Source organism: Salvelinus sp. IW2-2015, linkage group LG18, assembly GCF_002910315.2.
Source record: "Salvelinus sp. IW2-2015 linkage group LG18, ASM291031v2, whole genome shotgun sequence".
Taxonomy (NCBI): Eukaryota; Metazoa; Chordata; class Actinopteri; order Salmoniformes; family Salmonidae; genus Salvelinus; species Salvelinus sp. IW2-2015.
Genome location: NC_036858.1, coordinates 54,785,621 through 54,812,367, shown reverse-complemented (window position 1 = coordinate 54,812,367; position 26,747 = coordinate 54,785,621). Strand labels below are relative to the sequence as shown.

The 26,747-nt window shown below is 39.1% G+C and overlaps 1 protein-coding gene across 1 annotated transcript in view; it reads right to left on the bottom strand.

The window, feature by feature from the left end:
* Positions 1 to 26,747, bottom strand: part of tspan15 (tetraspanin 15) — a 54,420-nt gene that overhangs the window by 2,072 nt on the left and 25,601 nt on the right. Inside the window, exons 4-7 of the mRNA XM_024007958.2 lie at positions 17,243 to 17,338; positions 12,586 to 12,702; positions 8,457 to 8,507; positions 8,105 to 8,221 (exon numbers count right to left, since the gene is read on the bottom strand). Of these exons, the coding sequence (XP_023863726.1) occupies positions 8,105 to 8,221; positions 8,457 to 8,507; positions 12,586 to 12,702; positions 17,243 to 17,338 (381 nt within the window). The remainder of the gene's footprint in view (positions 1 to 8,104; positions 8,222 to 8,456; positions 8,508 to 12,585; positions 12,703 to 17,242; positions 17,339 to 26,747) is intronic.

Below are 26,747 nucleotides of genomic sequence, written 5' to 3'. Positions count from 1 at the left end.
TTGTGGGTATATGGCATGTTAAAAGTATCTTTGTGGGTATATGGCATGTTAAAAGTATCCTTGTGGGTATATGGCATGTTAAAAGTATTCAAGTGCTGTAGACGGCAAGTCAAGTCAGCTATGAAGTGACATCATGAAGTGACATCATAACTCGTTGACTGAGGGGTCTGAAACTCAGACATAACAGTCTACTCCAAAGTCACTGAATTGATGGCTAAATAAATCTAAGACTCAAATCAAATCAAAGAACTACTGACCACTTCTTCTACCTTGTCTCGATGGCCTGTTTCAAATGAAAGTCGGCCTCATTTTGTTAGACAGAGTCAGGAGTTATACAAGATACGTGGGAGGTTTCTTCAAATAACTAGATTACACATTGAATGATTAATCCAAACAACAAATAAGCATTAATACCCTCAAATCAATAACCCATGGGAGAACCTTTATGACCCATGTCCTTTCGACAACTCACTTTTGCCTTCACATAGCTTCAGGTGAGAGATCAATACAGAGGGATCAAGAAATCAATAGACAGGGTGCAGACAATGGTTTAAATTATATATAAAAAATGCCAGTCAGAAACAATCCTTTTGTCCTACTTTACAGCCACATACTGTGAAACACAAAAGCACAAAATCTGTCGAAGTCAATACCCTCCAAGTTGTGTTCCCTCCAATGCTCCATATTATTGGAAAAATTGGGCACCACAAACAGTATATCGAGTGTATAAAAAAATTAGGAACACCTGCTCTTTCCATGACAGACTGACCAAGTGAATCCAAGTAAAAGCCATGATCCCTTATTGAGGTCACCTGTTAAATCCACTTCAAATCAGAGGAGACAGGTTGAAGAAGGACATTTTTAAGCTTTGAGACAAATGGGACTTGGATTGTGTATATGTGCCATTCAGAGGTTGAATGGGCAAGAAAAATATATATTTAAGTACCTTTGAACGGGGTATAGTAGTAGGTGCCAGGCGCACCGGTTTGACTGTGTCAAGAACTGCAAAGCTGCTGGGTTTTTCATGCTCAACAGTTTCCCGTGTGTATCAAGAATGGTCCACCAACCAAAGGACATCCAGCCATCTTTTTTTATTTATTTTAATTTTTAATTTTTTTAACCCTCTTTTTCTCCCCAATTTCGTGGTATCCAATTGTTAGTAATTACTATCTTGTCTCATCGCTACAACTCCCGTACGGGCTCGGGAGAGACGAAGGTCGAAAGCCATGCGTCCTCCGAAACACAACCCAACCAAGCCGCACTGCTTCTTAACACAGCGCGCATCCAACCCGAAAGCCAGCCGCACCAATGTGTCGGAGGAAACACCGTGCACCTGGCGACCTTGGTTAGCGRGCACTGCGCCCAGCCCGCCACWGGAGTCMCTGGTGCACGATGAGACAAGGATATCCCTACCGGCCAAACCCTCCCTAACCCGGACGACGCTAGGCCAATTGTGCGTCGCCCCACAGACCTCCCGGTCGCGGCCGGCTGCGACAGAGCCTGGGCGCGTGCCCAGAGTCTCTGGTGGCACAGCTAGCGCTGRGATGCAGTGCCCTAGACCACTGCGCCACCCGGGAGGCCACKTCCAGCCATCTTGACACAACTGTCGGAAGCATTGGAGTCAACATGGGCGAGCATCCCTATGGAACGCTTTCGACACCTTGTAGAGTCCATGCCCGGATGAATTGAGGCTGTTCTGAGGGCAAAGGGGGGTGCAACTCAATATTAGGAAGGTGTTCCTCATGTTTTGTACACAGTGTATATAGAATAAATAAAGAATAAAAGCAAAGAGAAGATAATTAAAAGGAAAGTCCTACTTTCTGAATATATAATTGTCAAACATCTAATTTGGCAAGGTATGTAATCTGTAGTCAAGAGGTGGACAAATTATTGAAAGGTAGGTGATTCGTCTGRGTGTCTGTCAAACTATTATGGGAGAAAAATCTATTGACTTGGTAATTTTGTGTGGTGTGACGTGACTGTCAAAATAGCCTAGAATACAATCTTTTGTTATTTGTATTCGTAACTTATGTTATTTGTATTCGTTGTTTTCAGAGGAACAGATTGCATTTGGACACATAGTTAACATGTGACATCATTGGCCCTTTGCAGTAGACTACAGTCTGTCTACAAAATTTCWAAGACAATTTTCAGTCTTATAAGCATAACTTTTTTTCTATAAGATACAAGTGGTAATAATGTTTATAATTGAACATAGCTAATTAACAGGAAATTATATGGAGCATGTAATGAACCAAGGCTCCTGGGACCTTTATGGAACACCTTCACCAACTGCAGGGYAAAAAATATACTTTCCGGATTTATAGTACCTAATTAATCCCAGCTATGGTAGAGGAGCATGGACGTTACAAACAACAAAGTCCTTTAAATTCCTTTACTCATCAAGGTCATACTTCAACAGAGAGGCTTCAACAGTGAACCTACATGGACAACACAATACATTTCCTCAATGTGTTCAGCCCAAGTCCGTTATTGAGAGGGTTCTTGCTTATGTCCTCCAACCTCCCTTACCCCAAAATGGCCTCATGATTAGTTCTCAGCTGTAAGTAATGCACTAATCTAGACTCACTGCTGTGCAAATACTGCTCTGTCTTGGCCCATCTATAGCAGAACCAGGTAAACAACATAAATCAAAGTGCTGTCTCCATAAGGAATGTGCGAATGGGGTGTTGTGTCACATAAACCAAAATGCCTAATCTTTGCAGTGGAGAAGAATTTATAACTGGGAGGCCCATAAAGCATGCCAAACACACTCATATTCTGAATGGATCTACAGTACCAGTCCAAAGTTTGGACACACCTACTAATTCAAGGGTTTTTATTTATTTATCATAATTCCATATGTGTTATTTCATAGCTTTGATGTCTTCACTATTATTCTACAATGTAGAAAATAGTAAAAAATAAAGAAAAACCCTGGAATGAGTAGGTATGTCCAAACGTTTGACTGGCACTGTAAGTACTCATTAAAATCAGTTACTGCGCTTGACATGGGAAGGAAATGCAGTAGTAGGGTTTACTATTGACATTTAAATTCTTAGGCCGGGATTCAATTCAATCAGCGGTAGATACGCACGCTCGACATACAGTATCAGTCAAAAGTTTGGACATACCTACTCATTCAAGGGTTTTTTCTTTATTTTTACTATTTTTCTACATTGTAGAATAATAGTAAAAACATCAAAACTATGAAATAACACACATGGAATCATGTAGTAACCAAAAAAAAGTGTTAAACAAATCAAAATATATTTTAGATTTTAGATTATTCAAAGTAGCCACCCTTTGCCTTGATGACAGCTTTGCACACTCTTGGCATTCTCTCAACCAGCTTCACCTGGAATGCTTTTCCAACAGTCTTGGAGGAGTTCCCACATATGCTGAGCACTCGTTGTCTGCTTTTCCATCACTCAAATTACACATGACCATTTAGTCACAGTAATTAGGCTTCTCCAAGGTCTGATGCTGCTGCTGGTCATTAGTAGCCTACCAAACTTACTAACTGCCTTGTACTCAGCACTCTATTGTCCCTCTAATCACTCTGATATCAATGCAAATGTATTCGAAAATCTAATCAAACACTTCATGAGAGCCRTTGAGCTCATGTTGTGCAACATTTCTATTGGCTATGCAATTGCGGGAGAGAACATATTGATGGCCGAGAGGATCCCATCAGCTTTCTATAGGCTAGGCCTACTATATATATTTCTCAACTTTCCTAATATTAAGCACATTGCTTATATTTACAACAGGAGTATATTCTATCTGGCTGGCATGAAAATAAACCACGAGGAAAAGCGTCCTCCATTTGCTATTTAAYTGCATAGATGACATGTATTTTTTCCCGCTGCCCCTGTTGTTTCGATACAGGTGCATGATAATGGTCCATTCTAAATCAAAAACCAATGTCACATATATTATTTAGTATATGTAAAGAAAAGATTAAATCAAGAATAGTCTGACAATATTAGCCTATCACTTGTGAATGATGCCCAGCATTTTTGTGACTTGTTCGAATCATAGTTGCACACCTCATGTAGCCTAGCCCATAGGCCTATATGTTTAAATAAGGTTTGTATCACAACTAAAGTGTGCCAAATAATTTATTAAAATTAAGCACATTGATCTGCTTTACAAGGGGTGTAGAGCCTAACTGGCATATATAWWCAGCGCCTGAGTTTCAAGTTTGGGGAAGATAATTTACCATAAGAATGCACCTTTTATAAGAAAAGCATTACATGCATAATTGCATTTGCGGTCACTTTCGATAATGGTGTTTTCKCGCTAATGGAACATTCACACTTATAGCCTAATACCATGTYCGCATTGCTGCACTTATAATGTGAAGAAATAGCCTAATAGTTTATCAACATTTTAAGCTAAACGTTCTGATAAGTTGCGTCAGCCACATTGCATAATAATTTTTTTTTTTTGATGCAATGTGGTTGTATTAATTCAGGATCCATCGCATCCCACAACTGRTTGGAATATATATTTCTCACACAGAATAAGTTTACTTTGTACGATGGGGGATAGTAGATTGACATAGGCAAGTGCTTTTGCTGTTCGTTAGGCCGACTCATCTTGTTGGCTGACGAAAAGTAGATGTGGACAGTTCATCCAATATCTTCAACTTGCACCTCGGAATTGGATAAGGACACGCGCAGTTGCGTGCCCGATGTGTCGGTCTTAACTTTTAGCCTGTGAGAAAGACCCACTTCGGATTGCGCAGCACACTCAGGTAGAAGGGCACAACGCAGTACTCTTAGGTTGCATTATGGCCACAAAGGGGATGCCGCCATGAAATTCGAGGCATTACCAAGCGCTTGTCAAATTGTGAATGAGAGACTATTTGAGTGTGTACAGCCTGCGCAAAAAAAAACTAAACAGAGCTCATGCCTTTCAAGTTACTTTTTTCAAATCAGTCTCATCATGCAGCCTTACAATGCATAAAAAATCAAAACATATAGCCCGCGTTTGTAAAAGAATTAAAGTTACATTAATAACTTTCAATTAAGCATATAGAAGTACCTATTGCTTTGTTAACCACTCAACACAGAATAGGCGCATGTGCACGCACACACCCTCAAAWCATTGAGAAAATATTTATATTTTATTCAGCTTGGTTCAATTGTATTCTTTATACTATAAAATAATTTTAAATAATGCCACGGAAAAATCTAATCTTGTCTGCTAAATGAACTAATGTAGCCCACAGCCATTTGGCATAGCCACACCAGGACCTAACATAAGGACAACTCAGAGTATGCAATTCTTTTCTTCTGAAATAGACTACATTTTCTTCATATCATGCTTCTTTAGACCTGTCTAAAATAAATAAATGGATTTATTGTGAAGGTGTAGGCTATATTACATGGCTTTATTATACTTTTTAAAATGGCTTGTAGACTATGTGTGGAAGCCAGGAGATGCTAAATGTGTTTGTTAARTAATGGTCAATTACCGTGAGACTTATTTGCTTGACAATCACCAACTGACAAAATTTTGTGACCACCACAGTAGTGTTGGGTCATTGTCCTGTTGAAGAACGAATTTAGTCCCACTAAGCGCAAACCAGATGGGATGGCAMAATGCTGTGGTAGCCATGTTGGTTAAGTGTGCCTTGAATTCTAAATAAATCACTGACACCATCAAAGCACCCCCACACCATTTATTTATACACCACCTCCTCCATACTTCACGGTGGGAACCACACATGCGGACATCCATACACCTACTCTGCGTCTCACAAAGACACGGCGGTTGGAACCAAAAATCTCAAATTTGGACTCATAAGACCAAAGGACAGATTTCCACCGGTCTAATGTCCATTGCTCGTGTTTCTTGGCACAAGCATGTCTCTTTTTCTTATTGGTGTCCTTCAGTAGTGGTTTCTTTGCAGCAATTTGACCAACCATGAAGGCCTGATTCGCGCAGTCTCCTCTGAACAGTTGATGTTGAGATATGTCTGTTACTTGAACTCTGAAGCTTTTATTTGGGCTGCAATTTCTGAGGCTGGTGACTAATGAACTTATCTTGTGCAACAGAGGTAACTCTGGGTCTTCCTTTTCTGTGGCGGTCGTCATGAGAGCCAGTTTCATCACAGCGCTTGATAGTTTTTGCGACTGCACTTGAAGAAACTTTCAAAGTTCTTGAAATGTTCCGGATTGACTGACCTTCATGTCTTAAAGTAATGATGGACTGTCCTTTCTCTTTGCTTATTTYATCTGTTCTTGCCATATATGGACTTTGTGTTTTACCAAATAGGGATATTATCTGTATACCACTCCTACCTTGCCACAACACAACTGATTGGCTCAAACACATTAAGAAGGAAAGAAATTCCACAAATTAACAAGGCACATCTGTTAATTGAAATGCATTCCAGGTGACTACCGCATGAAGCTGGTTGAGAGAATGCCAAGAGTGTGCAAAGCTGTCATCAAGGCAAAGGGTGGCGACTTAACAGAATCTCAAATATATATTTTGATTTGTTTAACAATTTCTTTGGTTACTACATGATTCCATATGTGTAATTTCATAGTTTTGTAGAAAATAGTAAAAATAAWGAAAAACCCTGGAATGAGTAGGTGTGTCCAAACTTTTGACTGGTACTGTAGGTCCAGGATTCAATCTGATCGCTCTTTGGTCGGCTATGCACCTTTTAAGGGCAATGTTTTCCGCGTTTGTGGAGACCCCATTCATGGGAACATGGGCCTAGACTTTTCATTGTGCTCTTGTGTACCTGTAGGTTTGTGTTGCATATAAACAACATAAACCCTTCTAAAAGATAAGAGTAGATAGGCAGCAGATGGGGACTTGGCTCACAGTAATGCAATTTACAATAACATTACTCATACCCGATTTTTTTTGTTGTTGATTTTTCTACTGCAGATTGATAGTGGATTACAGTTCCAGTTGACATATTGTGGTGACGATTAAACATTAATTTGTGCCAAATATCTCCAAAAAGCTCATAAGATCTGAGAAACTACTCACAGAATTTGAAGGTGTAAATTCAAGGTTGCATATTTGTCCTGTTCTCCCACTGTGCTTGATGAGATGGACATGGAATTTGAAACCAATGGAAAGTGTCCAATGTGCCAATCAATAATTAGTTCTGAGAGGCAGAAATTTGTCGTGGAAAATTGCAAGATTATGTTATAATGCTTGTATTGCATTATAATGGTTGTTTTATTCGACAGAATAGAATATTCTGTTAACTATTGTGTGTGTGTGTTCTACTGAGGATGGGCCTCTATGAGATAACACTGACAGAGGAGATTTACGATGTCTTTGGGTGATAAAACCTAAAGAGCATTCCAGAGAACATGAGCTAATGGTTCTGTTCTATGCCGTACCAGAGAGAGACCGTTCCCTTTTGGAGTAAGAGCGCCAGACACTGGTCTTTAAAATGAAAACTGTTGACACAGCAGTAACTGTCTGCTATGTTTTATAGATATCTTTCATTCAAATCTTAACCTTTGTGAACTGTTCCTAAGATCTGTGGTTCGTCATGTAGGTTGAGAGGGGTGTATCTTGACTATAAAAGATTTTTGTACTTTTCTGTTGGTACTCTCAACGGTTCATTAGAAATAGTGAATTGTTGAAAGTCAAATGCTATTGCAAAGCTCTTATTAAAGATGTAGTTTAAGTATAACTCTGACTGGTGTGTGAAGTTTGTAACTCTCCTCATTTGGTAATGCAGAAATATGCCACCACAAACTATAAAGTGATAAGCAAACATTTGTAGGGGCTTCACTGCAAGCTGTGACTGGGAAGCTGCATCACCCTCTCTAGCTAAGATATGAGACCATTATAGAAGCTACATTAAAAAAAAGGGATTTCATGAAGAAAAAAAGGAAAGAGCTCACAATATAACAGCATATTTTCTATCTTTCACTGCATCATTTCTACCCCCCCCCCCGAAAAGCTTTTTTTTAAACCATTATGTGGAAACCAGTACCTGCCTCCTGCAACASCCATTAACCAAAGAGCTGTGCCCATAACATTTCTGTGTGAATCATTACTTGTTGGTGGACATCAGATGTCAGTCTGAAATGGCATGGTGGTTAACTCTTACCTGGGGGAATAAGATGCCAAGCAGCAAGCCAGCCATTATCTTATAGTTATCCATGAACCAGATGAAGACAGCATCAGTACAACCTCTGATGTAGATGACGTTCTGCAAGTCCAGCCTCTAAGCAGGAGGGATATACATTTAAAATGGCAGGCCTTTGTGCAAATCTGTATGARTGACGTGTTTGATACGATCTTTCATACATATGTGATAACAAATAAAATATGAATGAGAAAATGAATGCACTGTCCTTCTGTATGACATCAGTAAACATCAATTTCCCATTTAGACTTTCACATTTAGAAATTGAGACCGTGYGAGACACTGAGACAAGATTTTGTTCAGATAGTCTTACCTCTTTGTCAAGGACCTTATATCCACATAGTGTGTTGGTAACTTCATTAGGCTGAAAAGGAAGAACATAATACAAAGTAAAAGTGATAACAGATTTGAGCACATTACTAACAAGTTACACAAGCATATTTGAAGTTAGGATACATCCCTTGAGGATTATTCAAATAATTAATCGTAATGAGGAATCTTCTCTACAATGTCCACCTGCTTTTCWACAATAGAAAATCAAATAGCTTGTTTTGAAAGTACATGTATTTCTGTAGGCATGAAAAGTTGTGAAAAAGTTAATCAAATGTATATACGTGGGAATCCTGTGATTGGTATCTTCTAAACTGGTAGTGGAAATATTAGATCTCATGTCAAAAAGGTTGGACACCCCTGGTCTAGTTGAACTATTTTAGAAGTTTGGCCCTTGGCTAGTGATTGTGATGAGTGAGAGTGAGAGAGATCAATCAGTCCTAACATTAGGGAATGGATATGTAGGCTAATATCCAGCCTAAGATCATGTTCAAAAGAGCAACCAATAAATATGTTAAAATGTTAAATATTAGCTAAGACTTCAATGAAAATATTACTAAGTAATGTGACCAAATGCTCCAAGTCTTATTGGAACAAGTTGACAAACATTGCTAAAATCCTAGRTTTGCCCCCCAGGATGCGCATTACTTATTAAGGAGCAAACAGTAGACAGTGATAACTGAGGGAAAACACACAACATGAATGACCCACACCAGGGAAATCTACTCGCTTCAGCTTGGGTGGTTCACAGCAGAGATGGAGTACCTTGTGGAAAACTGGTAAAAAGCTCTACAACTTTTAAACCAAACAGACACCTAACTCTCTTTTCATAGACAAAATGATGCTGTAAGAAGTTGTCCATTCTATTTTACCTGAATTAATTCCACTTGAATGATAGAAGGTATACATTATTCAGTGTACTTTGACATAKATATCCCTGAGCACTGAGCAACTGTGCATGTTCAGAAAACAAAATGAGAAGTCTTTCAATCTTTTTGTTCAATAATGACAGTTACCATAGGGGAGAACATGTGATATGGCCGCAAGACCATGGGCATTTTGACATGCATTAKAAAAAACTGGAACCTCAGGAAAGTTGCAGAGTAGAGGCACTTTAAATGTCAATAGACCTAAATTGTTATAAACAAAAAGATCTAAGACAGACATGTTCCAGACTGTTCCAGCTTTTTATTCACTTCAGAGACTGGAATATTACTTGGGAACAAACAATGCATTTTTTTTTGTTTCACCCTTTGATATGAAGCCTTGTGAGGTGTCAATATCTGGAGTTTAGAGATAAGATAATACATTCAGCCATGGGGATCCCTGAAGGTTATCTGCTTCTATATCTCAAATCCCAGCAACTATATGTTGAAAAGCATGAGCTTGAAAATCTCTAATTTTGACTTGCTATTTTTACCAATCAGGTTAAAACGTAATCTTTGAGACGACAGACTAAAGGTTTGCATGCCCATAATAAGATTAATAAATAGACCAAGAGTCTTTTTTACCTTGCCATTTAAAATCAGGATAGCATATTAGGATTCAGAGCCAGATCCTCCTACAGTGGCATGGCAGCACGAGACCCCATCCCCAGCTGCCTGGGAGGATGTTATCTTTGTACTTTTTAAGAACACAAAGTGGTTGCCAGTTCTGCTGAGTGACATCCTGTCTGACCAGCTGTGCTCTCAGAGAGAGGGGATGGTAAAGGCTCACATTCACAGAAAGAACTCACAAAGCATGGGGTCTCTTTCTCCCCTCCCGGAGGGCTGGAGCCCTAGGACCTTGCCTGAATAAAACCTGAGCTGATGATTCCTTGCCGTTCCTGTCCCAAGTCCACCTGTTTGAGCTGATGATCCTGTGCTGCTATTCCGACTGCAGCTYTGGACACCTGATCTGACTTCCCCGGGCACGCTACAGCATCCCGGAAGAGCATCCCGGAGTCGCCTCTTCACTGTTGACGTTGAGACTGGTGTTTTGCGGGTACTATTTAATGAAGCGGCCAGTTGAGGACTTGTGAGGCGTCTGTTTCTCAAACTAGACACTAATGTACTTGTCCTCTTGCTCAGTTGTGCACCGGGGCCTCCCACTCCTCTTTCTATTCTGATTAGAGCCAGTTTGCGCTGTTCTGTGAAGGGAGTAGTACACAGCGTTGTACAAGATCTTCAGTTTCTTGGCAATTTGTCGCATGGAATAGCCTTCATTTCTCAGAACAAGAATAGACTGACAAGTTTCAGAAGAATGTTCTTTGTTTCTGGACATTTTGAGCCTGTAATCGAACCCACAAATGCTGATGCTCCAGATACTCAAGTAGTCTAAAGAAGGCCAGTATTATTGCTTCTTTAAATCAGCACAACAGTTTTCAGCTGTGCTAGCATAATTGCAAAAGGATTTTCTAATGATCAATTATCCTTTTAAAATTATAAACTTGGATTAGCTAACACAACGTGCCATTGWAACACAGGAGTGATGGTTGCTGATAATAGGCCTCTGTACACCTATGTAGATATTCCATTAAAAATCAGACGTTTCCAGTTACCATAGTCATTTACAACATTAACAATGTCTACACTGTATTTCGGATCAATTTGATGTTATTTTAAATGGAGAAAAAAAATAAGCTTTTCTTTCAAAAACAATCATAGTCATAGTTTCAGTGTGGAGCACAGATATGAAGCAGTCATTTWWWWAAAATCATGTTAAACACCATGCAACTTATTATTTGACTTAAGAACATTTTTACTTCTGAACTTATTTAGGCTTGCCATAAGAGGTTGAATAATTATTGACTCAAGACATTTCAGCTAATAATTTTACATTGATTTGTAAACATTTCTAAAAACATAATTCAATTTTGACATTATGGGGAATTGTGTGTAGGCCAGTGACAAATCTATATGTAATCCATTTCAAATTCAGGCTGTAACATCAAAATMTGGAAAAAGTCAAGGGGTGTTAATACTTTCTGAAGGCACTGTACAAGGACCTTGAGCATTCCCTCCAGTGGCAAACTTTGCAGGGGAGGGGTCTATATTAAAGACAACTATGAGTTAATCACAATCTTTCAGTATGTCATACATTTGAGGATTCCATTGAAAATTTGGTGTGTCTATATAAAAAGTGTAATTGGTGTTACTCAATTTAAATGAAAMGAKATTACATTGTGAGCAAAATGACTAATCAATGGATTTTTAAAGGGTTAACGACCTTAGATATGAGCATCTGTGGCCTCCATTTTGGAAAATCCTCAATTACCTATGTTATTGGTGTTTCTACTCCTACTGGTGTAACAATGTTATATAATTTGTTATCAAAAACGATTTTTTTAAAAGTAATTCAGTTACCATATTAATTGATTTAGAATGGGAAGAAAAASAATGTTTTGTTCATTTCCCCCATAATGCGATGCCCAAATGCGACCGTAATTCAAGAACAARCCTACTGTTGTATTTAGAGATCAGAACAACACGGAGGGGAACAAATATGGCATAGGAGGCATCTAGAGATCAACAAATCTGAGCTGTACTGATTAATAGTTTTCAACAAGTATGAAAATGTGTTAGGGGACATGAAGTGTTGTCATGGATGTGGTCTCTAATCAAACATTCTCTGCTGAAACACCACAATGCTAAACAGTTCAATTACGAGTTCAAATAACCAGAATTGGTTGTACATTTCCATGTTTCTTGCCAGACAAAAATTTGAATGTGTGATCTTCCCAACCCGAGATTTGTTTAATACAAAGACACTAAGAAAAAGACAAAGTGACATTTGGAGACAATGGTAGCCTCAAGGTTAGAGTCTCGGACCAATAAGAGGAAGGTTGTCGGTTTGAATCACAGGGCTGCCACGTAAAAGCAGACTGGAGTGAACTGCAGCCATAGGGTTGCTGGCATCATTATCCCATATGCTACCTACTGCCATTTTGAAAGAAACTGCTTCAGGGTCCCTGCTCTGCTGAGCTGACCCTGTGCTGCTCCCAGACTYTCATGTGTGTGGGGTGTTGGGTTGGGTACTGTGACACCAAACAATTTGTGTTCAAATTGATTTAAATAAAGATCTATTATATTCTAATTTGCATCATGAGCTCTCAATGGAAGAGCAGCACATACCTTGTTTTCGAGGCAGCAGGTGTAAGGGACTCCACATGCCAGTGGTCCAGGAGCTGTACAGTTATGGTACATGTTCACTTCCCAGTCTTTGTACTCCTGCCCTCCACAACACTTGAACTGTAAAGAACAGACAGCGACAAAGCAGACAGACAAACATAGCTGTATTAATAAATCAAAAACAGTTCTAGAATGGTATTCAGCATTATGAAAAACCTTGGTTCCTCTTTAAAAAACACAACTTTAAAGGCTTACTTAAGCTATCATAAACCCTTTATGCCTACAGAGATACACATTGTTTTAAGCAATTCATCCTATACAAGCATTTTAACAGGTCCTTAAATCAGGCACACAATGTGGCATAACCCCTTTGTCAACCTCTAGCAAGCCATTTGCTTACATGCTTTGTGAAGCATAGACTATGAAGGCCTTATAAAGGGTTTATGAACAAGTTTTTAAAATTGTGGCTCGTTTGAGCTTCAAATACATTTTCTAACTCTTCTGGTCTGGTACAGCAATGTTGTTTACATGTTGAGCTTTTGTATTAGCATAAAACACAATTTAGGTATAAAGGAAGTATTTTGCAAGACTATAATTCAAAGGAGCTGAGCTATACACTGTGAATCTGCTTTGTCTTCAAAGCAAAGATCTGAAAAGGCTCTTAAAATGCCTAGAGCCATTGCTAGTAATTACCCCAATTACCTGGATAGGATTCTCTGAAAGTTTTAAGTACACTATTTCAGGAGCTATAGCATTATGGTTGTACAATATAATTTCGTAATTTAGAATCCTGTAAAGTTTCAGTAAAGGGATCAAAATTAACACGATTATTTAAAATACAGGTACAGGTAACTGCCAAAGTAAAGGAAACAGTATTTTGGCAGTTACATGCAATTTCCACCTTCGGTGACTAGGTAAAYAAAATCTAGATTGTAAGTCAATATTTTAGGAAAATCAGGTATCTTTACCCATTAACAAATGTATTCCTGAAGAAAACTCACAAAACATGGATGTGATGATATATACACTGAACAAAAATATAAAAAACGCAACAATTTCAAAGATTTTACTGAGTTACAGTTCATTTATGGAAATCAGTCAATTTAAATAAATTCATTAGGCCCTAATCTATGGATTTCACGACTGGGCAGGGGCACAGCCATGGGTGGGCATAGGCCCACCCACTTGAGAGCCAGGATCACCCACTGGGGAGCCAGGCCCAGCCAATCAGAATATGTTTTTCCCCACAAAAGGGTTTCATTAAATACAGAAATACTCCTCTGTTTCTTCAGCAGTCTGGGTGTCTGGTCTCAGACGATCCCGCAGGTGAAGAAGCCAGATGTTGAGGTCCTGGGCTGYCGTGGTTACACGTGGTCTGCGGTTGTGAGGCCGGTTGGACATACTGACAAATTCTCTAAAACAACGTTGGAGGTGGCTTATGGTAGAGAAATTAACATAAAATMATCTGACAACAGCTCTGCTGGWCATTRCTGTAGTCAGCATGTGAATTGCACACTCCCTCAAAATTTGACACATCMGTGGCATTGTGTTGTGTGACAAAACTGCACATTTTAGAGTGGCCTTTTATTGTACCCAGCACAAGGTGCACCTGTGTAATGATCATGAGGTTTAATCAGCTTCTTGATATACCACACCTTTTCAGGTGGGTGGCTTATCTTGGCAAAGTACAAATGCTCACTAACCGGGATGTAAACACATTTCTGCCCAAAATTTGAGAGAAATAAGCTTTTTGTGCGGATGGAACATTTCTGGGATCTTTTATTTCAGCTCATGAAACATGGGACCAACACTTTACATGTTGGGTTTATATTTTTGTTCAGTATATAACTAATGAGTTGTAGTGGCACTGACATTATTGAGTTACAAGAACATGTGGGAGAGAGATCTTGTGTGTGCTTAGGGAGATTAGCAAGTAACCTTTCCTCCAGCAGCTCATACAAGCACTTTGTACCAATCCATGGTTCACCACAGAGACCAAGTAGTCCAGTTCAGATTTTCATCAGAGTAAGAACTAACCCAAGCCAAAGCAATACTAGGCCTACTCTAGAGATCATTAAACAAATACTGGCCTGTGTTAAATGTCAGTTTTAAAACACACAAAACCTAGAAGCCAAATATACAAGCCAGAAATCAGAGGCTTGAGATGTGTGCATCCATTTGAGTGCTATTAAAATATCCTGCTATAATTATAGTCCTTAATAAATACATACAAATGTAATGACTTGCAATAGCAGAGACCTTTGCTTAAAAAGCGTAAAGACAGGCAATGAACATTCACAAATATATTGCATGTAGCTGGTAAAACGTGCACCTTTCATATTCGCWTGAAGTGAACGTTTTTATACGAATACATTTAACGATGGATGTCTCAATCGAGTGGCAGAATGTCACYTATTCCTAAAAAGCTGTGCCTCTGACGCCACTAAAACCATCATGAAAGACATCCTATGGTACACAAATAAAGCACAATACATAACGTACATTTCCCCCTATAGAACCTACTTCCATCTGAGTGACCACTTCGAGAGCCAGTCTTCAACTTGGCTGGCGAAACGCCTCAGAGTTAAAAGCAAACAGAACTACACCTACTTCCTTTTAAAAATACAGTCTAATCTGATGCAGTTCAACATCTGACCATAAGGTAGCACTTAAGAAAAATAGTATCTATGAAAACCCTGTCAAAGTACCTTAGGCTAGGTCTAATACTAGTTAAGAGCTACAGCACACAGTTGTGGTTACACACAAAATCATATTTACATTTACATTTAAGTCATTTAGCAGATGCTCTTATCCAGAGCGACTTACAAGTTGGATTCAATAGTGAGTTTAGAAAAAGTTTTTAAAAAAGGGGACAGCAGCACTCACTTGATGCAGTTGTATTGATCTACTTCCTTCTATCAACAAGCCCAAACTACCACAACTATCTCCCTCAGTGGGGATTTTCAAAGCTCCTGTTCGACCTGCTTTAGGATAATGTCAAAACACATCACACAGTTGGAGAGAATGGAGACGGTATGACACATTGACGTTCTATTATGGGAGACAGACAAAGCTGTCCTCCAACATTTAGAGTCCCAATTTACAAGTAGTTATTTCTTGAAACATTTTCCATTCTACAAACAGCTTTGTGTTGCTTGTGGTGAGTATAAATGCTTYAAATAAAGCACAATACTTGTTTGGCATATACAGTGTTGTGAAAAAGTATGTGCCACCTTGCTGATTTTCTCTATTTTTGCATATTTCTGATACTGAATGTTGTAAGATCTTCAACCAAAACCTAATATTAAATACAGAGAACCTGATTTTACAAATATATATTTTTTTTAATTAACAAAAAGTTATGCAACACCCAATTTGTGTGAAAAAGTAATTGCCCCCTTACAGTCAATAACTGGTTGTGCCACCTTTAGCTGCAATGACAGCAACCAAACACTTCCTGTAGTRGTTGATCAGTCMKTCTCATTCAAGTTAGACCAAAAAGCACCTGGAAGCAACTTGATGATCATCAAGACTCTTGGAAGAATGTTCTATGGAAAGATGAGTCAAAAGTATTACTTTTTGGATGACATGGGTCCCATTTATGCATGGAGAAAGCCAAACTGCATTCCACAGTAAGAACCTCATACCAACGATCAAGCATAGTTGTGGTAGTGTGATGGTTTGGGAATGATTTGCTGCCTCAGGACCTGGACGCATTGCCTTAATAGAAGGAACCATGAATTCTGCTCTGTATCAGAGAATTCTACAGGAGAATGTCAGGCCATCTGTCTGTGAGTTGAAGTCAGCTGGGTCATGCAGCAAGACAATGAGCAAAACGTCTACATAAATGTCTACACAAATAGCTAAAAAGCAACACATTTGAAGTCCAGACCTAATCCCAGTTGATGTTGTGGCAGGACTTGAAACGAGCAGTACACGCTTGAATACTCACAAATGTGGCTGAGTTAATGCAGTTCTGCATGCAAGAGTGGGCCAAAATTCCTCCACAGCGAGCGACGTGAGAGACGGATCAACAACTACAGGAASCATTTGGTTGCAGTCATTGCAGCTAAAGATGGCACAARCAGTTATTGAGTGTAAGGGGGCAATTACTTTCACACACAGGGGCATTGGGTGTTGCCTAACTTTGTTTATGAAGTAAGTATGTAATTGTTGTGTTATTTGTTCACTCAGGTTCCCTTTATCTAATATTAGGTTTTGGTTAAGATCTGATAACATTTAGTTTAAAAAAGAAAAGCAAAAGTAGAAGAAAATTAGATGGGGGGGCAAATACTTTTTCACAGCACTGTACCCGGGTTACTTTCTATCATCAGTAGTCCTCCTGTGTAACAACTTATGGAAAAGCAGAATTGCTGGAGAAAATGGGTTCTCTGTAACAGATTTTGTCAAGGTTAGGGGTGAGAATGAGAACTCCAATGCTGCTTTGACAGCATCCATCTCTCCCCCACCCGGTAGGAACCTTCTAATTACAACGAACCACTTTTCCCTTTGTGACATAACCCCTCCAATTATGTCAAAGTGAATAATCACAAATTACATTTGTTCAATGGCAATGAAAAACACAAAGAATCGCAGACACAAAACCTGGCAAACAGTTTAAAAATAATATCAATTAATTTTTTCCAAACTGAAATCTTACCTTTCTTTGAACAAAGTCCATGATGTTTTTGAAATCCAGATCATCGTAGTAATTCACTATTCCTTTACGAATGTTTTTGTTTAAGAGGTCCAAAGTCTATGGTGGTGGAAAAGAAAAATAGAGGGTGAAATATATTAAGACTGTAGGATTGATAGTGTAGGCAGCTTTAAAACAATCGAGTATAAACATTTTTTTTTATACATTTAATAAGGAATTCAATGCACCAACACTTGAACTCTCACTATATTGCTCCTGTCAATAAAAACTACTTTATTTTCCTAAATCCTGGCATAAGCAATTCCTCAAGACACAAATTGCCATGTAACCTCTTTGACAGGATCATGTTCAGACTTGAAACATATCTGTTTTTGGACCTTAGGAGGATTAGTTACTGTTACAATTTCAAAATGGTGTTTTTCTTGCTAACATATGATGGAAGATCCCCGAGTCGCTGGTTTGCCTGGGAGGGGTCCCTGGGCAAGAAAAGTTTGYAAATCCCTGCACTAACCAAACAAATTGATTAAAAATGGAAAGCTGAAATGTCTTTAGTCAATAACTATGCAACCCCTTTGGCAAGGGCAGGCCTAAATAAGTTCAGGAGTAAACATTTGCGTAACAAGTCACATGGACTCCGTGTGTGCAATAATAATGTTTAACATTTATTTTTAACAAATTTTGGCCAGAGTGAGCCCTCTCATCGTCACACCACTTTCAACCAGCGGTTTTCAGTTGCGGCTGAACATTTTGGTTGTGTGTTTAATTCTGCCTGTAAACACGCTGGATGATTCAGAATCCATTGAAGAGCTTGAACGATTCATTGACGAGAGATACTTACGAACTCAAAGAAACATGTCGCTGGTTTCGGAGGATTCAAGCATTGTTAAGGACAACCAACCCAATCAACAAAACAAACCAAAACCAYGTTGGCCAATAMGTATCAACGATGGAACCAAACCATCCCCTAGTAAGAGGGCGCGTGTGGCGAGTGGGGAGGTTTACTGATATGGATGTTGACTTGTTAAAATRCATCAATGAAAGGCTTGCCAAACTTGATATCTTGGATATATTACGAGAGGACATCAATGCATTATGTGCTAGTCTAGAATTCAGCCAACGTCAGATTGACGATCTAAGGAAAGAGAACACGGCGCTGAAAGGTACTGTAGACTCTATTCATAGAAAGGTGGAGGTGGTGCAAAGGGAGAACAAACAACTTAAAGAAACCTTGCTTGATGTACAGTGTCGATCAATGCGGAACAATCTAATATTTTCAGGGATACCGGAGAATGACAACAGCAGAGGCTGTGAGGACACAGTCCGAGACTTTATGTCAACTCAACTAAAACTGCCCACTGATGTTGTGCGTAATGCCACTTTCTCCAGAGGCCTTACCTATTCTATGGACTCTGGAGAAAGTGGCATTACGCATAGGCCACGGGCTATTATTGCATGTTTTGACAAATTTAAGCAAAAGGAAATTAAGAAGAACATGGGCAGAGAACTCAGAAACACTGATTTTGGAATGAATGATCACTTCCCCACCGAGATCAACGAAAGGAGAAAAAAAACAATATCCCATCAATGAAAGGAGAAAAAAACAATATCCCATCATGAAGGAAAAGCGTTGCCTGAATCAACGAGTCTCCATGGTGATGGATAAACTTTATATCAACGYGCAATTGTATCAGGACTCTAGAGTAACTCCCTGGCTATTTTAATTTAATGTTCAAATTTGAGTTTGTGTGCTGTAGTGTATCATGACAACTTCAATTATAACGAATACATGCTCTATTGATCTCCACTTGATGAGGAAAGGGTTGCATATAGCTCAGGTTAATGTATGTAGCCTTCTTAACAAAATACATGAGGTTTTTAACTTGGTCAACATAAATAATATTCATATCTTGGCCTTGACCGAAACGCATTTAGATGCATCTGTAAATGATGGGCAAATTAACATTCAAGGATATAGTCTACTGAGAAGGGACAGGAATAGTGGGGGTGTAGCACTGTARATTCAGAATCATATACCTTTTAAAAGGATGGATGACCTTAATGTATGTCAAATAGAGGCACTATGGGCTCAAGTACATCTGCCTCACCAGGCACCCATATTGGTGGGATGTGTGTATAGGTGTGTATAGAGCTAGGACTCTAAGGTGTCCTATTTGGATGACTTATGTACTGGGTTTGACCAGGCCACAGATAGCAACAGAGATGTATTTATCTTGGGTGATGTTAATATAAATTGGAAGGATCAAAATAATTAGAATAGAACAAWATTGATTAAATATGCCAAGAACTGTGGTTTGAAACAAATGGTTAATGATACTACTAGATCTTCAATTAAATTGGGTCATCGTTCAGACACATGCATTGATCTGATTTTCTGTAATATACAATTGKAATGCTTAAAAGCCAGATCAATGCCAGTGGGCTGGACAGACCATAATATTGTGKCTAGAGGTCGACCGATTATGATTTTTCAACGCCGATACCGATTATTGGAGGACCAAAAAAAGCCGATACCGATTAAAATCGGTCGATTAAATMTTTTATTTGTAATAATGACAATTACAACAATACTGAATGTACACTTCTTTTAACTTAATATAATACATCAATAAAATCAATTTAGCCTCAAATAAATAATGAAACATGTTCAATTTGGTTTAAATAATGCAAAAACAAAGTGTTGGAGAAGAAAGTAAAAGTGCAATATGTACCATGTAAAAAAGCTAACGTTTAAGTTCCTTGCTCAGAACATGAGAACATATGAAAGCTGGTGGTTCCTTTTAACATGAGTCTTCAATATTCCCAGGTTAGAAGTTTAGTTGTAGTTGTTATTAGAATTATAGGACTATTTCTCTCTATACGATTTGTATTTCATTATACCTTTGACTATTGGATGTTCTTATAGGCACTTAGTATTGCCAGTGTAACAGTATAGCTTCCGTCCCTCTCCTCGCCCCTACCTGGGCTCGAACCAGGTACACATCGACAACAGCCACCCTTGAAGGAGCGCGTTACCCATGCAGAGCAAGGGGAACAACTACTCCAAGTCTCAGAGCGAGTGACGTTTGAAACGCTATTAGCGCGCACCCCGCTAACTAGCTAGGCCATTTCACATCGGTTACACCAGCCTAATCTCGGGAGTTGATAGGCTTGAAGTCATAAACAGCTCAATGCTTGAAGCACAGCGAAGAGCTGCTGGCAAAACGCACGAAAGTGCTGTTTGAATGAATGCTTACGAGCCTGCTGGTTGCTACCACCGCCTCAGTCAGACTGCTCTATCAAATCATAGACTTAATATAACATAATAAACACACAGAAATACGAGCCTTAGGTCATTAATATGGTCGAATCCGGAAACATCATCTCAAAAACAAGACGTTTATTCTTTCAGTGAAATACGGAACCGTTCCGTATTTTATCTATCGGGTGGCATCCATAAGTCTAAATATTCCTGTTACATTGCACAACCTTCAATGTTATGTCATAATTACGTAAAATTCTGGCAAATTAGGCAGCCCCAAACTGTTGCATATACACTGACTCTGCGTGCAATGAACGACCACAATTTCACCTGGTTAATATTGCCTGCTAACCTGGATTTCTTTTAGCTAAATATGCAGGTTTAAAAAATATATACTTCTGTGTATTGATTTTAAGAAATGCATTGATGTTCATGGTTAGGTACAGTCTTGCAACGATTGTGTTTTTTTTTGCAAATGCGCTTTTGTTAAATCATCCCCCGTTTGGTGAAGTTGGCTGTCTTTGTTAGGGAGAAATAGTCTTCACAGTTTGCAATGAGTCATGTTAGCAGGCAATATTAACTAAATATGCAGGTTTAAAAATATTTACTTGTGTATTGATTTTAAGAAAGGCATTGATGTTTATGTTTATGGTTTTACTCGCCCTAGCAGAGCTGTTGTCCACACCCTGGCCTTAGTTATCTTTTGTTTTCATTATTATTTAGTTAGGTCAGGGTGTGACATTGGTGTGTATGTGTTTTTGTATTGTCTAGGGTGTGTGTATGGTTTAGGGGGTTAAGTAGAGTAGATGGTTTAGTGTTCAGATGTAGGTGTCTAGGAAAGTCTATGGTTGCCTGAATTGGTGCTCAATTAGAGACAGCTGGGTTATTTGTTGTCTCTGATGGGAGCCATATTTTAAGCAGCCATAGGCTTTAGCTGGTTGTGGGTAATTGGTCTATGTGTAAGTGTTGTCAGCACTATTATATTGTATAGCTTCATGGTCGTCAGTTGTTACTTTGTATAGTTTGTGGTATAGTTGTTCGTTTCTTGGTTTTTCTCTCTTCTTTAATAAAAGAGGATGTATTATTGCACACGCTGCGCCTTGGTCCAATCTCTCTCAAGAAGACGATCGTGACACTGGTTAGGCAGTTTTCATGTTTATCCAGAGCGTTGGTGACTAACTGTGCTGCTGGATACAATTTAAATTGCGCTGTTTTGCCGATGTTTACTGACACCGGCCATATTCAATGGGTGTTGAGGGCTTGTAAACTCATTATTCTGCGCTCTGGTACACTCAGACGAGAGTGCTATGAAATCGGAGTAGATAGCCAGAGCGAATTTACAAAGCACCCGAATGTCCATTGAGAACGCACAACAACTATACCATTTAGCTAAGAATGACGGGAATAATCAAGTCAATAAACGTTGGGTAGTTAACCTATAGTTAATATACTGGCAAGTTTGATGTATAACTACTAACGTTAGGTAGATAGCATATCATTACAGCAGTATGTAATGATGTTAGCTATGTGGTTCGTAAGGACACCGTAGATAACAAATTGTCAGCCAACATAACGTGTAAGGTAACTTATTTGAAAAGTCATTACTTTATTACATTAAGTAGCAAGCTACCGCGAGGACGCACTCTATCGACTCTGCGGCWTGAGCATGCTTTTGGTGCACAGTCGATAGCGCGCTGGACTACGGGCAAGAAGGTTGAGGGTTCGAAACCTGCTCCCTGCTTGTTTCATTTGAAGTCGTGCACAATTATCAGTTTATTATTTGGTTTATATTGCCCATTCATTGTCAGTTAGAGACACAGTAGTGCACTGGGACCCAAAAGCATAATCAGTGCTGTAACTCCCCCTTGGTCGTTAGGGCAAATCTGGTCTGTGATATATATWTAWTTTTTTTTCACACCTAGCTCGGCTATTAGACTATTCTTTAGTAAAGGTTGAATAGTCTATTGTTCAGCTATTAGCCCCCCTCCCCAACTTGAAACAAATTGTTGTTATTCCCATCTCGTTCCTCGCCCTCTTCCACGCATCATTCTCCGCCTGAGTGGCTCGCTTGTGGACGTGCAGGCAGGATATTGCAGCACTTTCAGCTGTGCGTCAAGAATTCTGCATAGCAAGTTTGTATGAAGGTCTGGTTATTCACAGGCAAATTGTTATATGCTATGGAGGTACATTTTTGTCGAYAGCAAAACTTTATTTTCAATCCAAAATAAAATTGTTCTGAAAGCAAAAACATTTTTTGCAATCAAATATTTTGTAATGGCGTGCCAAACTTTATGCATTTTATTCCCCAAAAATATTTTGAGAACAAAAKATMTATTTGAAAACAAAWCTCATTTTTTGAGTGTCAGTTTGGCTACAACCAATACCGTTCAGCCTTTCTTTCCGACACAAAGGAAGTCATAGCGGACACCTACGAAGGACTGTGTGATGATGGCATCTCAGGTAAGCAGCACTGGCCGTTCTTCCGTCCAACTTCTACATGGGTAGTAGTTAGCTCCTACGATTCAGTGTAGGTTCATAACATTCTACCATCCATCAGAATGATAAATCATGCAATTATTATTCTCAAYCTAACCAAAAGCATTTAGCTTCAAACGCCTGTTCTTGCAATTTCCAGTTGAATTCATCTAACTTTCTTTCATGGCAACTCTTAAGCAGGCCATGTCCTATTTGTTTTATAGTCAATATATAATCATATTTCATGACAGTTTAACAGTTAGCTTTTTTTACAGAAGGATGAAAGAACACAATATGGTCTGTCGGGGAATGCTATTCTGATATGTCAGATGAAGGMTTAGACCAGAAAGTCAGGGCCATTAAGGCAAGGATGCCTCATGCGGGCTTTAGAATGGTCAGAGGAAGTCTCCAAGCTATGGGCCATCGTGTACAATGGCAAAGAGTTAGGGAGTCTGTGCAGCGTGTATGTAACAGTTTTAACTTTAGTCCGTCCCCTCGCTCCGACCCGGGCGCGAACCAGGGACCCTCTGCACACATCAACAACAGTCACCCACGAAGCATCGTTACCCATCGCTCCACAAAAGCCGCGGCCCTTGCAGAGCAAGGGGAACCACTACTTCAAGTTCTCAACGAGAGTGACGTAACCGATTGAAATGCTATTAGCGCGCACCACCGCTAACTAGCTAGCCATTTAACATCCGTTACATGTAGATGGTACACGTATCATTGCCAGAATGATCCAGCTTCGTTGCATTMCTCGGCAAAAATACTCTGTTCCGTCTCTCGTCCACATTGATACAAATCATAAATTGATAAGGTACTAAGATGTAGAATGTCTCCATCAAATCTAAGTTATTTCAACTTTTTTATTCTTACTTATTCGTAGACAAAATGTTTGATGATGAATGAAATTGGAGATGTTCTTCATCAACTGGTAATACATAAAWAATGAAGCAGGTTAATAGGTTAAACATTTCACTTTTAATTCCAATGCTTTTTTTCAAGATACAACATTGTCATCTTTGGAAGTATAGATGGATTTTCAAGGAAGGTAAGTATATTATTTTGTATGCATATTGCATATTTCCCATCACCTAATGAACAACCACAATACCAGTCTGGCGTTAAGCTTTCTGTGCTGTATTAACGTATCCTGAAAATGACAACTGCTGCTTTAGATTGAACGGTCATATCGCAGTCATTGTTTTCATATCTACAAAAAATAAGCTATTTTCTTTACTTTCAGAGTGCGAGCTGATCAAGGGATCGAAAATGTAGATATTGCCAGATGTATGTTCACTGTCCGAGGAACAGGCCGTGGAAGCTTTATTGCTGGAAAAAGTGTCCATAACCAGAGGTAATGAAACTGTTCTGTGTTCTGTTTCTCTCTTCCTGCCTTGTTGTACATGGAAGCTGTCTCACATGCATTCATTTAAAAACCCTTAAGATGTCAGCTGCTAATTTTCAGGTTTACACCCCAAACACTCAGCCATTTTCACTGGACTATCAAGCCCCTGTTGCTGCCAAGTCATGATTTCCCTGGGGGTTAGCCTTGCAATTACCAAGTGGTGAGACACATAGCCCTCTATATTTAAACGTTTCAGGTGCACTCAGATAGGTGTCTGCGTCACATAGTCACAACTTGCATTTCTATAACCTCGGACCCACCTCAGTGTTCACTATTCATTGAGTGAGACCACAGAGATCAGGTTCCACCCCCCCACAAAACCTTTTCTTTCTCTCTGTTAGAGTGGACTGCTTATGGAGAGATGTTTGGAGTGCTGTGACATGTCAGTACTATAACTTGCTGCACAGTTTGGAGGAAGAAGGCTACCTTGACCTGTCAAATTCTATCCACCTATTCTATGTGGGATATGTGTTCCTACCTTGTCTGCAGGCAGATCTGCAGCATTTCACAGAGAGTTGGAATAATCACCCTTTAAGTACAGAGGCGAAACTGACACCTCACCAGCTGTTGCCTTAGCACTGCACAACTGATTCAAATGATCAAGTCATCATCAAGCTTCAAGTGGCATTTATATATTAATTTCTGATCTGGTAATGTAAAAGTCTAATAATGATATTATCTTCTATTATTTGTCCTCATGTCTCTGTTTTTCAGCATAAAGTACTCTGTAGCCACTTGGTGTGGACACCAGGTGAGACCCCCCCCCCCCACCCAGTCTCTTTTTAACTACCTTATTTTCTCAATAACAGTCTCTCTCCTTCACTTCATCCCTCTCCTCCTTCTCCCTAAATCCTCTAGGTTATATCAGCTGTGTTCTTGAACCACTCCCGTATATGAACTGGCTGACACAGAGGGCACAGCATGATCATAGAGGAGGGGTCACTTGGTCAGGTCAACAGGAAGTATTATTAAAGAGATGCTTTACATTGAAATACAGATAGAGGTGTAGTAGTCCAAGGTCAGTTTTGCATTTTACCTCCTGACGAAGATGACTGACCGTGTTCGAATAAAAAAAACAAAGCTTAATCATACTCTCTCTCTATCCATCGGTCTCTCGTCTGCAGGTATGTTTTMATGTGAGAGAGGAAGCTAGTCCCGTCATTGCCACCTCACCCACTCTTAAGATAACCTTCGGGCCGACTGGGAGCCCAAGGCTGGTTAGGAYAGACCGCTAGAGACACTATGTAATTGTGATGAACAGAGAATATTAGGGTAGCACTGTAATTCATTAATCATATGCGATCTTCCCTGCTCCTCGCTTTTACCTCTTTCTTCTACACCTCTCCCCACCTCCTCTTTCTTCCTCTATTTTTTTTAAATAATGCACACCATATGTGCATTGAAGTACAGATTGAACTTGTATTTATAATATTACAATTATAATATTTATAATGCATGTATAACACCTGGATAATGACCTTCAATAAAGCATTTCACATTCTCCAATGGTTAAAATTAAGTWTCTCATTGAAATACTACACCTAWCCTGTGTCCTCAGATTAATGCAGATGAAGGGACTTCGATATACATAGGAAGTGTACTGTTTTATTTCTGTATATATGAATTACAAATCAGCCTTTACTTAAATCATGTTTCTAGTCTATTGCATAGTTACAATGTGAGGTAAACACTGTTGAAGAGTATAATTGTCATACATACATATGAATGGAGTTTGATACACCTGGTATTGGATATGACTGAAAAAGAATGTCTCAGATTCATACCTGAACCGCACCTTTATTTGCCAAGGAAGAGTACATGATCAGTGAATACATTCAATGTACAGGCTACAATGTGGGGATCTCATGCGTGGTAATAACTACAYTACATGTATATAGGACTTGCACAATACATTTATTATATTCTACTCAATCCATAGGCTTCATTAATGCCATTCAGACTTGAAGTCAATACAACAACTATGATAACTGAGGTTCATAGGTTCTGAACTAATATTCATACCAAATGTTTTAGGGTCCATACYCAGATCGGCTACATCCTGTAGCTATCTACACATCCATAGGCATACAGTTATATTTATCCTCCACTACACAATAAGKAAATAAATAGTTAGCTAGCTATGTTACTTCAGCTGCATTGCATGGCAAATATAAGCAAGGCAAGCTTACACAATTGTACATTCAATTTGCAGTAAATGCTTTAGCTAACTAGATTCTTTACATCCACTGTTTCACATGACAGCCTGGTTTGCTGGTTTTCTCAGGAGTCCCTAAAACATTAAACAACACAAATTACAATTTTATACTCGTGTCATAACACTAGCTAGCTAGCTAGCTGGCTAATGT